This window comes from Fukomys damarensis, unplaced genomic scaffold (genome assembly GCF_012274545.1).
Source record: "Fukomys damarensis isolate Sample0158 unplaced genomic scaffold, DMR_v1.0_HiC HiC_scaffold_36, whole genome shotgun sequence".
NCBI classification, from domain to species: Eukaryota; Metazoa; Chordata; class Mammalia; order Rodentia; family Bathyergidae; genus Fukomys; species Fukomys damarensis.
In genome coordinates, this window is record NW_022900948.1 from 19,805,174 (window position 1) to 19,818,568 (window position 13,395).

The following is a 13,395-nucleotide window of genomic DNA, read 5'->3' on the forward strand; positions in this document are numbered from 1 at the left end:
TGAAGATATACTCCTAAGTGAAATAAATAAATCACACATGTGTAAATACCAAATAGTTTCCCTGGTGTGAATATTCTGCAACAATGCATAAGATTCTAATAAGATTACTGACATTTAGAAATTTGAAGAAAGGAGCTAAAGGTGTAGGGAAGGTGTGATGCATAGGGGAAGAACAAAAAGGGAAAAGAAAAAAATGTGAGAGAATGAAAAGATGAAAATAAAGTGTTTATAGATCGGGAGGGGAGGAGGGGGTTAAGGGAGGGCAGAGGTAAGGGGAAAAAATGAGAATCAAGACTTGCCATGTAAAGGTACATGATCCCAACAATGAATGTAACTGTACTGTATCCCTAAAATGTACCAATAAACTCAATAAAATAAAAAAATGCTATGTGAAATTCATTTTAAATGTTTAATATAAATTTAAAGTGAATGATTCAGTGCCTTGAGACTTGGTGTGGCAAGAAGCACCTGGGCATGATGGGTGTTTTATCATTTAAAACTCAGTTCAACTTTGAATATGGTGTGTACTGGGTGTGCTCACTGAATTGGAGCTTTCTCTAGTTAGTCTCTGCTAGTTGTGTCCCACCAATTGGAATGCAGTTCTGTTCAGGAGTTCCCTATGTCCTATCTCAGCAGAATGCAATACTCCTTTAGCCCCATTTCAGTGGCCTTCACTTTGACAACCTCTTTCTCACTATTCCAACTGGGTGGGCTAGATTCCCCACATACCCAGTCACTGAAAAGGACCCTGTTTTAATCCATGAAAGAGATAGATATTGCTATCTTTACTTGAGTGCCACCATGCTTTATCTGTTTACTGTCCCTTCCATCTACTCCAGGAAAGAGAGGTCTAAGGTATCAAAGGTAGCCTAGATAGTTACAATTTCCTTGACTATCTCTGTACATTCTAATGTGATTGCTTGAACACTTCCCTCAACCCAAAGTCAGAGATGTACAGCTTTCCTTAGTCTATGAGGATAAACTGTAATCCTACTATTCTATTTCAGCATTCCTTATTTAATAGTTGCTGAGAGTAGCAGGTGACTTTGGTGTGCTTAGGATAATATATTTTTTTCTTTTTGCTATTTTTAAGGGCAAAGAGTATAGTTTTACTACTTAGAATATGGATCCTCTTCTTTCCACTAATTACCAAGAGAAGTAATCAGTTTTTGAGGTCTCCTTTGGGTAAAAATATTACTTTGGAAGACTTTTCCCTGATAACTAATCTGTCAGATGTTAAGTAAAATGAGGAAAAGCTGCACTAGCAAATCGTTCTACTAGATATACAGTACTTTCTCTAAAACAAAAACTCCCTAAAATTCCTCATTCTTTTGTCTCATTTAATAAAACAATAAAATATTTGGTTGAATGAGGCTATGGACTCTTGGACACTAGTCTCTATAGTTGGCTGAGAGAATATTCTTGCATTAGATGAGGAAAACAGGCACACTATGACACAACAATGCTTTACAATAGGCAGTAAAGAAATCCAGAATAAAAGGAAATATTACCTTAGGGTCATGTATTCCAGAAAGCTCTTCATAGATCTTCTCACCTACCATGACAGCCGCCAAGTTTGCTGTATACGTAGAAAGACAAAACATACAGAAAATGGCCCAAAGGTTCATTAAAAATCTTCCAGTCCAACACTTTGGGGGTTTGATGGCTGCTGTTCTACCAAACAAGAGGGCATAACAGACATTCAAGGCTGAAGAGAAGGAGAACACTTTGCTTCTGTTTCGCCCCTTGGGAGTCATACCAAAGGGACTCTTCCACTCATACAGAGTGAGAAAGATGGCAGTGATGTGCAGAGTGACAAAAATCCCCAGCCACATAGTCCAGTGGAGTGGCCACATGAAGGCTCCAATGGGAGCTGCCGTGTCTCGAGTCCTCACTAAGATGCCCAGGCTGGTGGAGAAGAAAGGGCTGGTGAAATCTATCACTTGGCTGCGAGCAGTATTAATGCTGAAGGAAGTGACTGCCATATGGGCAGTCCCATTCAGTAGATCACCCACCAGGCCAGTCCAGTGGCCATTTTTCCAGGCTCCATACTTCCCATCCCCAACAATATAAAGGTCAAAGTCAAAATTCATGTCTTCTGCTAGCTTTTCCAGCAAATCAATGCAATATCCATAGCAGCACTTCTTGAGTTTTATTGGCACTGTATCATTACTGCTGTGGAGACTATTGAATAGGCTGTCCAATATCGAAGAGTCATTAGTCATAGGGTCTAGACAGAGCTGCCCTGCAGGGCATAAACCTTCATCATCTACCTCCCTTGTGAAGACAAATGGGTGCTCAATTAGGGTTACAACTCTTAAGTGTAGCTTACTTGAGTGCTGAAAGTGAGTTTTGTGCCTCTGGGCCTGCTCTGGCCACATTCCATAATCCGTGACAATCTTGCCACCCTGCCAGCTGCCCAAGCGCGTCCACATTGGCTTTCCCATAGGGTCATGTTGCAGATTCCAGATGAAAAAGTTGTTTTCCGAGCTGATGATGGTGGAACCTTTTACTTTGATGGAGCCACTGAGGCCTCTGAAAGTAGTGTTGGCTAGAAACCTGGCAAAAGGAGCAAAGGCAAAAAGTAAGGAAGAGAAATAAGGCCAAAGGCAGGAAGCAGTGCTTATCTTTGCTTCTCTGTCTTAATAAAAAGAAAACCTCTTTTATAAAATAGACATTGTCTATATTTTCTTTAAGAATGAATAATCTAGACTCTAGGAGACTAGGCCTATTTCACTAAACTAATGAGATCTCACCCTGGGATTTTAACAGTATGACCAAGTGCTTGAAGTAATCTCATGCCAAAACTTTTAATTTCTTAAGAGATGTATAAACTACTTTCTGTTATAAAGTGTTATGCCCTTTCACAACATTCCAAGTTATGAAGGTTGTGTGAATTTTATCATATTCCATTTCTACTGTATTTGATTGTGACTAGATCTGCATGGTAAGATTTTGGTGTGGGAGTGAGTTTTAATAAGTATACATGTACTTTTATAATTGTTTCAAAATTGAATCCATAGCATTAGAAGCAGCCAAATATTGTTACCAGTGTTTCTCCTTGTACAGTGGAAACAATTAACTTATCTGTCCTCATGGGGTCAGTTAGAGCCGCATGTTGGATATCATCCATGGAATAACTAACAACAGGAAGGTGATAAATAAACTTGCAGTTCTCAGGACAGCCTCAGGCTTTCCTCCTTATCATTAGAGAAAAATATTTGCCCTTGTTTCCAGAGAGAGCTTCTGCCAGAAGTCAAAGAAAGGAAAGTTACCAATTAAATGGCATACTGATTCTTAACCCTATAAACAAGGGCATTTTTAGTATGTGTTCTGATGTGGATTGCAGAAGAAAATTATTGGCCATAGACTGTCTTCCTTGAGCCTGGGAAGATGAGAAAATTGGAAATAACACGTTTGCGGCATCTCTGCATTCTTAATTATGGACTGCTGTTGGTATAACAGCCATGGCTTTGACATCAGACACACTGTCATTTGAATATTGGCCCAGAAACCTGCTAGCATTTACCGTGGATTTACTTAACTCTATTTTTTTTTCAATTTTTTATTTTGGTTTACATGTTTGCACTATATAATGATTACACTCATTATGAGGAGTTGGTGTATGCACATAACTCATCTTAATTATTTTTTCATCCCTTTCCCCCACCCAGTCTCTCCCTTTTCATTTCTTGGTTCTATTCCCTTTTGCTAAAAAGATCTACCTTCCTCTCTCCTATTGTCTTTTTTTTTTTTAGTTTTGATACTGCAGAGGTATCATTTAATTACTGATAATAGTTTTCATTTAGAAGTAGAGGCTTCACATGTGGATAGAGCATTTCTCAACTGTCCTTTCGTGGGGTTACTGTGAAGTCACATTGAACATGGATACAAATGCTATAGATAAGATATAGTGTCCCAACTCTTTAAATTGTGTGCATCTTTTTTTTAATTATTTTTTTCAGCTTTAATTGAGTTTATTGGTACATTTTAGGGATACAGTACAGTTACATTCATTGTTGGGATCTTGTTCTCCTGTTGTCTTTTATTTCGATCTTTAATTTATTTATATTTTGGGTTTCTTATGTAAGAGCAACTGTGTTATTTAAGCTTTTGTGTCTGATTTATTTAACTTAACATTATAATGTAACTCTAAGCTTCAATTTTGTCCTCAGCAAAATTAGGGAAATAATCCTTCTTCCATTACAAGGGAAATCATGCTTATAAAGCATATACCACACTTTCTGATATGGAACACATATTCTAGATATGGTAGCTGTTATTTAATGTCATTCAAGTTTTTTTTTTCAATCAAGGCCATCTCCAGGTCACATTTTCAAATATTTTATTAGAATTTTTATAATGAGAGGAAAAAAAGAATTTTTCTAACTGGAGATAAAAAATTACCAGTTTATGATAAAATCATAGCAGCAAGTCAAGCCATCAAAAGAAATTAAATTGAAATGTGGAACGTACCATAGTAGGTGTTTTAAACAGCCAGATGATACAAGTCTAAGTGCTCAGCAAAACACATTCACCTAGTCACAAACATAACTCCATAACTTACAAACGCAAATAGAAGTAATAAGAAATTATGTTGCCACAGACGAGGCATAGAAAATCAGGAAGTGTGAAGTATGTACTAATAGTCATTAGAGATAAATGTAAATCACATTTGAAGATACTCCTATCACCGAATGCAGTGGAACTTCATTCTGGTAGATTGCCTGTAAGGGCAATTATTCATGTTAGCATTCCCTGGTGAGACTCTACCACTTAAAATAAATTTTATTTTGCAACAAGTAATGAAGTCTCAGCTATCTTAGACTTTAAAACACTTTTCCGCTTCTTCAGAGAAGACAAGAACCAAATCATTAAAGTGCACAGATTAATCAATTGATAATTACCTAAGGACTGATAAGAAATCTACATTTAGATTTCTTAAAACATACAGACTCAGTTGCTGACATAACCTAGGGAACGAAGAGGCCAGTAGTAGATAGGTTAATTTCATTTAGTCAATTTAGTGATCGGGGAAAGTGAAGTGAAAGTTGTTGAAAGAGGAGACTCATTATTTTAAGAATATTTGGGGCTTAATGATTATATATCTTTAACTGGATGGGCTCTTGAGAGATTGCTCTGACTAAATGTGTACTGAAACCTTTTCAGAAAAAGGAATTAGAAGTCTTCAGAAATATTTCACAGTTTATTCTGCTCCTTCATTTCAGTAAAGCCTGTTTGTCACGATCAGTGTTAACATTTAAGATGGCCATGACAGAAGGACAATTTGAACTGCCTTTGAGGTAAGCATTTGTCAAATAAAACAAGTCCATTGGGATCTGAATGTCTCCAAGATTTTTAGCCTAGAAAGACCGGTGCTTGTTTCAATGGCACTGAGATCTTGGGGCCCAGATAATTCCCTTTATGATAGATTATTTGTGCCTATTTTATTTTAGTCTTACAGTGAGAATAAATTAAAATAATTTCATAGATAGCTTTTATTTATAGTCATCTTCTCATGTATCTTTGAAATTCTTTGCAATAAGACATAGCAAAGAGTAAAATCTTACACTCTATTTGTTAATAGATTAAAACACTGCGATCCTGTTTGTGCTTAAATTGAATTCTACTGTGTCCCTTTTCATCTTGTCCTACACTCTTGAATAAATAAGAAAACAATCAGAAATAACTTTATTGGGAAGATAAACAAATACAAGTACTTAGCACTATTCTTACCACTTATGGCTACAGAGATGAGAGGCACACTCCCTGCCTGTGAGGGGCTCAGAGTCTACTCATGGGGAGAAAGAAAGTGAAGCAATTTAAACTAGTGTAGCTGTAGTCAGGCTGCAGGCAAACCTAGGGCCACCAGAAGACTCTACCACCTCCACATTGTACTCCAACGTGCCAAGAGGGGTTACTTCATAAAGGGGGAGGCAGCAGAACTGAGTCCTGAAGAAAGAATAGGAGAAGCTGAGAAATTATGATGTCAACCTAGGGGAAGATGTACACAAAGTCTACAGAAGGAACAGGCTATATGGGGAAACATTAGGGTGGAAAGTGAATTACCTTAGAGCTGAGGTCAAAATGGAGGCAAGGGAGAGAGCCATTGAGAAGATTTTGTTTAGGGAGGAACATGAACATCTGGTTTGATTTTTAAGTGATTTTTTTTTTTTTTTTGCTAGCCATATAGACAATAGTTTAAAAGGAATAATTATTCTTCATCCTTTCTCTTGCTTCTGTTCTTCCTCTTCCACTACTTATCTTCTAAGGTAGTATCAAGAGAGGAGAAGAGATGGTACAGTTGCTAGATATTTAGTCTTCATAAAGAAAAGTAATGATTTAAAGAGGGTCAAATGAATAGGGATGCATTTAGTTCACAAGCCAGATGAAACTCAGCTTGGCAGAGGGTCATAAAATAAGACCTGGAGTCTTTAGTTGAGTATAAGCTTGGTGGCAGACTAAGAAAAATGTGGATATAAAAAAAGGGAAACGTAATCTTAAATTCCTTTAATAGAAACTTAGAGTCTGTATTCCAAGAAATAATAACACCACCATTCCCTGTGCTGGTATTCTTCAGCCAGGATATGAACGCTATAAACAAATCTTCCAGATTGTGGAATATTATTAAAAAAAAAGAGAAAAATGTAAGAGACAATAGCAAACACAACAATCTGATCAAAGAACATGGTGGAAAAATATTAGAAAATAATATAGGAAAAATAAGCTTTCACTAGACTAAAGGGGCCGCAACATACCTGTTTTACAAGATAGGATTCTATTTAATCGCAAAAAGAGAGATATGAAGATTTCTAAGTGTAACCAGAGGTCTACACTACTAATATTGACCCTGAAAGAATTAAAATGAAAGGAAGAAATAGTGATCTGGAGACCACTTAGAAGAATATTACTTTCGTTAATATGGATCTCATGCAAGAAACCATGTAGTTTAGTACCATTCCTTTCACAGGGTGATGTTTGAGGAAGCAGTTCGGCAAGCTTCCCAAGATATCTTTCTGCTTAAAATAATTAATAACTAATTAATAAATAATTAAAATTAGTTAATGTTAATTAAAAGATCCCAATTATGTCACTAGTTAAGAATAAGTGTTGATTTGTGTAGCAGCTGAGATAAAGTTTGCACCTTGCAAATTACTTGAACATATTTTTTGAGACAGTTCACAGTATTAGTGAGATCCATATTTAATATGTGATTTATTTTAGAAGCCATATTTGCACACAAAATCCTGCCATACTAATTAAAGGATTTTACTCATTAAAACAAATGAACAAAGATGTAAAGAATATAACACATCACCCATCCAATAATTTATTCTTTAAAATGCTCACTATGTGCCAGGCATATTTGAGATGCCAGGTACCTGACAGGGAGAAAAGACCACAACCTATGCAATTTGAGGCAGCTCGGAGTCTATGAAAGGAGGCAGAACAAATATGCTCAATAAAAAAAAAAAAAACGCATGGTGAAATGGGAAGAAAGGGGCTAAAGGCGTAGGGATGGCGGGGTGGGTAGGGAAGTGTAATGAGGGAAAAGAAAAGAAATATGAGATAATGAAAAGATGGAAGTAAAGTGTTTGTAGATGGGGAGGGGAGGGCAGGGACAAGGGGGAAAGAATGAGAACCACGACCTGTCATGTAAAGGTGCAGGATCCCAGTAATGAATGTAACTGTACTGTATCCCTAAAATGTACCAATAAACTCAATTAAAGCTGAAAAAAAAGGCACGGGATCTGACAGCACGAAGTGCAAAGGACGGAAAATAAGCCAGAGGAGGCCTGTCTGAGAGGGAGATATCTGAGTAAAGATCTGAAGAAAGGGAAAGGTTAAGCATAAAGATGCCTGGGTGAAGAGCATGGAACATATAGGGAGAAAGAAGTCCAACATCCCTGAAGGTGAGGTGAAGGCGAAGGTCCGATATGTTTGAGGAGGGAATGAAAGCAGGAGAATTGAAGATGAGGTCAGAGAAAATTCTAAGGGGAGGGAGACTTGGGAAAAATCGGATTTTTAGGCCATTTTAGGTCATCATTTTTCTCTGTGTATCGACAGCCATTGGTGAGATCTGAAGAGAGAAAGGATATGATTTAATTTATATTTCATAGGATTGTCACGGTGCCATTTTAAGAATGCATTTAAGTGACATGAACAGAAGCAGGAAGATTGATTAGGAGGCTGTTCTGACCCCAGACAAAAGGTGATGATGCTGTGGCCAGAGGCTGTAACTCAAGTAGCGTGAGGAATTAATTCGGTCTTGAAGCCAGAATTTACAAGATTTGTCAGTGGCTCAGATATGATTCCTAGAAAATGGGTGCCACTGAATTCTTCTTCCCTGAGCAATTTGAAAGGCAGAGTTGCCATTAACTGAGATGAAGAAAACTACAGGAGAATCAGGAAGTCAATTTTGTGACTATTAAGTTTGAGATTATTTGTAAGTATCCAAGTGCAGATATCAACTAGGTAGTTAGATTATCTGGAGTTCAGGAATGAGTTCTACGCTGATGATGATACAAACTGAGGAAACATCAACCTATACAGGGTATTTTAAAAAATCGAAAGAGATAACCACGTGAGCAATTTTTAGACGAGTTGGAGTTTGACACATAAATCCTGGGGCACATCAATATTTGGAGGTGGCTCAGGAGAGGAAGAACTAGCAAAAGCAAATTAGAAGAAACAATTAGAGATGTAGGAGAGGATATATTCTAGAAGCCAATTAAAAAGGTGTATGAAGACAGGGACAGTGATCAAGTGTGTGAAATGCTTCCAACAGACCAAATAAAACAAGGTCGAAAAATTGATCCTTTGTTTTAGGAATGTTTAGGTCATTGGCGACTTCTGTAAAGTAACATTGGAGAAATGTTATAGCTTAGTAACTCAGTGGAGCAGATTCAAGAGAAAATGAGGAGAAAAACTGGAGATAATTTTCTAGGGTTATGCTGTATAGAGGAGAAAAATGGAATAGTAATGAAGGGGAAAATCAAGTAAACATCTATTTGAATATGTGTACACACACATACAGGGGACAAAGATGGCTTTTAAACTGATGACAATGGTTCAGCAAAAATGATAAAATTGTTGATGTAGGAGAGGGAAGAAGGAATTTCTGAACAGTGCTGTACTAGAGACAAAAAGGGTGGTGCTGTAAGCACACAGGGAGTTGTCATTCTTTATTTTGTTTTGGTACTGGGATCGAACTCGAACTCGTGTCCTTGCACTTGCAAGGCAGGCCACCGAACCACTGAGCTGAGCTAAATCCCCTGCCATCATTCTTTGTTATGTTAAGACAGAAGTCAGATGGAGACCTCCCCACCCCGCTGGGAGGCGGTGGGTAAGTGTGACAGGGGAATTGTGGATTCAACTCATTTAGGACATTTTAAACGTAAAATATAGATACAGCTATACTTTTCCCTCTATAATCTGTCAGGAGATTTCATTATATTTTTAAATGAGACAAAAGGGAGTCTTGAAAGCACAGAAATCAATGGACATTCTTAAGAAATATTTTAGACAAATTTGGTTGAAGTGATTAGTGTTTTGCTTTCTCATTGGAATTTGCAGGAGTCAATTCTAAAGCTCTCCAAGACTTGGTATGCTTTAAAAACTGTAATTATGTAATTATTTTTCAAATCTCTTCTATTAAGCTTTCTTCTTTCTGTGTCAATTTTGGCAAATAATATTTTTTGGGGGAATTTTTGCTATAGAACTACAAAAGTATCACTTAAAATAATTTAAGAATTTCTCCTCAGTCGTCTTTGGTATATATTTATTTTGTTAATTTGCTCTGCTGAGGTCTATCCAACCTCTCTCTCTTCTAGTGTTTTTGGATGGAAGTTTGTGTTCATAACTTCTTCTTCAATAACAGAGGTATTTAAAGCTTTAACTATATTACTGAATATAGCATATTCATTTTTATGGTATTAGAGGAAGTGGACTATAAAATGTTTATTCTTCTTTTGTTTGTTTTATTTTTTCTTGTGGGACTAGGGATTGGAATAAATGCTGGGAAAGCTCTAAAGCTGTATCTCCAGGCCGTAAAATATTTATATTTTATTTTAAAAAATGGTAGTGGGCAAATACACATTTAACAAGCAAAAGAAAAGAATTTATTTTGGTTTTACATATTAAAGCTTATTGATTACTTTTAAATATCTTTTATGTTTTTGATATCTCTCATGTGTTTAAATTATTTTCTTTACTTTTTTTTGTTGTTGATTTTTGTTGTTGTTGTTGTTGGTTTTTGAGGGTCTCACTATGTATTTGAGACTGACCTGGAACTCACTATGTAGCCCAGGCTGGTCTCGAACTCACAGCGATCCTCCTGTCTCAGCCTCCCGAGTGCTGGGATTACAAGCCTGGCTTACTTTTTTTTTATTTAAAAAAATGTGTGAGCTGCCATACTGTTGGCTGCACACATATTTATTTTAATGTATCAGATTAAGAAAACATTTGATCATCCCTTTTGGATATGTTTTAGTATAAAGAGATTAGATTTTCAGAAATGACTTTTTCACTGCCTTTTAGGTCAAAAATTATAAAAATAGTGAACCAACAGTTTGTAACATATATGTTATGATTTGTGAAACTGCATTAATAATTAATTAATTAATAAACCAACTTTTAAAATTTTATGGATTATAGTACCAGAAATTTTTGAATAACAAAATACGCAGAACTTCCGTTGCAGTGCACCTCCATTCTGGAAAGACAGTAACGAGCTCGGGCTGAGTGGACACCGCTGTGGGGTATGAGCTCTTCCCGTCCACACAATGGGGACGTACTTCCCTGTGCCACGTATCACTCTGTTCATCACTGCTACGTGTCGCATTTCCTTTTTGGTCACTGTTTTAGATGGTCATAATGTTTAAATTAATTGTGATACTTTCTTTGGCATGGTGTTTAGAAGAAATATATAATACATAGTAACAGAGATTATTTAAAAAAAATATATTTTTTCTTTTGGTACCGGAGATCGAACTCAGAACCTTGCAGTTGTGAGACAGGCAGTGGAACCGCTGAGCTAAGCCCCCAGCCCTCAGAAGTGATTTTTTAAATAGCTATCCTCGAATTACGAAGCAAACACTCCAGCACAGAATCAGGTCATTTACTACCTTTTTCTTTGTATGTGAATAGGATTTATATAACTGGAACTGCCTATTTCATCATGATTTGAAAGACAGCCTCAGCAAATTATCCAGGTTAGGCATATTTTAAAAGACACGGTCATTAAACATATATGGTTACAATGGTGTATATCTTTTGTGTGGTACCAGGCATTTTATTCATATCTGTATTAGTTAAATTCTTGACCTATTCAAATTTTCTATTTGTGAGTTTTAGTATTTTGTATTTAAGAAGAAAAACATCCACTTTATCAACATTCCAAAATTAACTACAATTATGTCTTATTTTATTATAATAACCTTATTCTCATATATTATTCTCACTTTCTTCTTAGCATTTTATTTTTCTTGAGATGACTTTTTAAGAGAGTTGTCTGTTTCAATTATTTAAAAAAATAGCCTTAAATTTATTTGATTCTATTATTTTGATGTTATATAATATGGCTTATATCTTATATTTTATGTGTTAATCAAACTTTCTTCTTATTCACTGTGTTTATTTTCCCTTTTTAGAATTTAATTATTGAAATATATCTATTTAACTATAATTATTGCTTTGACAACAAGTAAATGATTTTGATATGTTGAACTTGTTTTTAAAATAGTAAATAGCTATATTACTTAAATTATTTGAGCTTTGGCTTATTCAAGTTTCACACATAAAAACCTGCTGCCTTATTTTGTAGCCTTTTTTTGTGCTAGGATATTTTAATTTTGAATAAATATTCCATGTACTAATTGAAGTGAGTATATATTTTCTGTGAAATATTAACTGTGGTAATCCATTTTTTTGGTAATAATATTCATGTTTTACTTGATTTGGACTTGCTTATGTGAGCAATTTACATGATTCTTTTTTTAGTTGTTATTAAGTCACTCTAACATTTACCAAGTTAAAAATCTCTCACTGTAACATTCTTTTCCTTAAAGAATTTCATTCCTGCCCAGCATGGTGGCACACGCCTGTAATCCCAGCACTAGGGAGGCTGAGGCAGAAGGATCGCTGTGAGTTCAAGACCAGCCTGGGCTACGTAGTGAGTTCCAGGTCAGTCTCAACTACATAGTGAGACACTGTCTCAACACCCCGCCTCAAAAAAAAATTCATCCCTTACTCAATATATAAAGTTTTACACAAAAATTTTATGTTTACTATAAGACTATTTTTTCTTGCTTTTGAAATAGTTCTGTAGTAATTTAGTTCCACTCAATCTTCGTTTTAGCAACATATTAATTTACTTTTATGTCTCAAAAATGCACCCACCGGGGGCTGGGGATTTAGCTCAGTGCTTTCACCACCTGCTTCTGAAGTGCAGGGACCTGAGTTCGATCCCTGGTAGAAAATAAATAAAAATAAATAAATAAGTAAATAAATAAATAAAATGTGCCTCATTATCACGTATTTTTTGTTGCCCTGGTTGTTTATAGGTCATATACTTTTTTTTAAAACTTTAATTCTTTTCTACTCATCATCCTTTTTGTGCATCTATTTTCTCACTTGTTTTCTGGTTCTTTTGAATTGTCCTATTTTCTTTGCTTTTCTCCCCTACTGCTGACTTCCATTAATCATATCTACACATAAGAATATCTATTTTCTCTCTAAAGCCTTAAAATTTATTCTTTCCCTTGGGAAATTTCTTGACATCATTAAAAAAACTGCATCCTCATTATCTTATATCTTGAAAAATGAGCTGAATTTCTTTTCCCATGATCATCTCATCATACTTAATATTTTCCCCCTGAGGAATGAAAGATTGCTCAACCTCCCTGACATTCTATCAATATTTTCTTGCCTGTGAGGACTTAATTTTAATTTTTTGCCTTTGCCTGATTATAAATCTTTTACAATATTTTTACTTGTTATGACCTTTCAAGTGTTTCCAGCCTCTGGTACCACCTAATTCTTGTTAGGTTTATTGGTTCCGTTGCCAGGTTTCCTTGGTCCTATGCACAAAATGGAAATCTTTGTTTCTTGCTCCCTTTTAATTGAGTTCAATATCCTAGCTTTTGATACACATTAGAAAAGTCACATCAATACAGTTCTTTCATATGAGACAAAGAAATGTGCTTAAAATTCCCCTTTTCCTTTTTCTGGGGCAAACAGACAAACAAAACAGGTCTGGGAAGAGAACACTTCCCTCAACTTAGTAAAACCCTACCTTAAAATTAAAAACAAGTAAATAAAAAAAGACCGGGGATAGCACAGTGTGAAGGCCCTGAATTCAACACCCAGTATATTAAGAAAAAAAAAAAAAAAAAA

General features: G+C 35.7%; 1 protein-coding gene across 1 annotated transcript in view; it reads right to left on the minus strand.

Moving 5' to 3' along the window:
- Grin3a (glutamate ionotropic receptor NMDA type subunit 3A) overlaps positions 1–13,395 on the minus strand; it is a 156,561-nt gene that overhangs the window by 92,192 nt on the left and 50,974 nt on the right. The window contains exon 4 of the mRNA XM_033759136.1: positions 1,512–2,559. Coding sequence (XP_033615027.1) covers positions 1,512–2,559 — 1,048 coding nt within the window. The remainder of the gene's footprint in view (positions 1–1,511; positions 2,560–13,395) is intronic.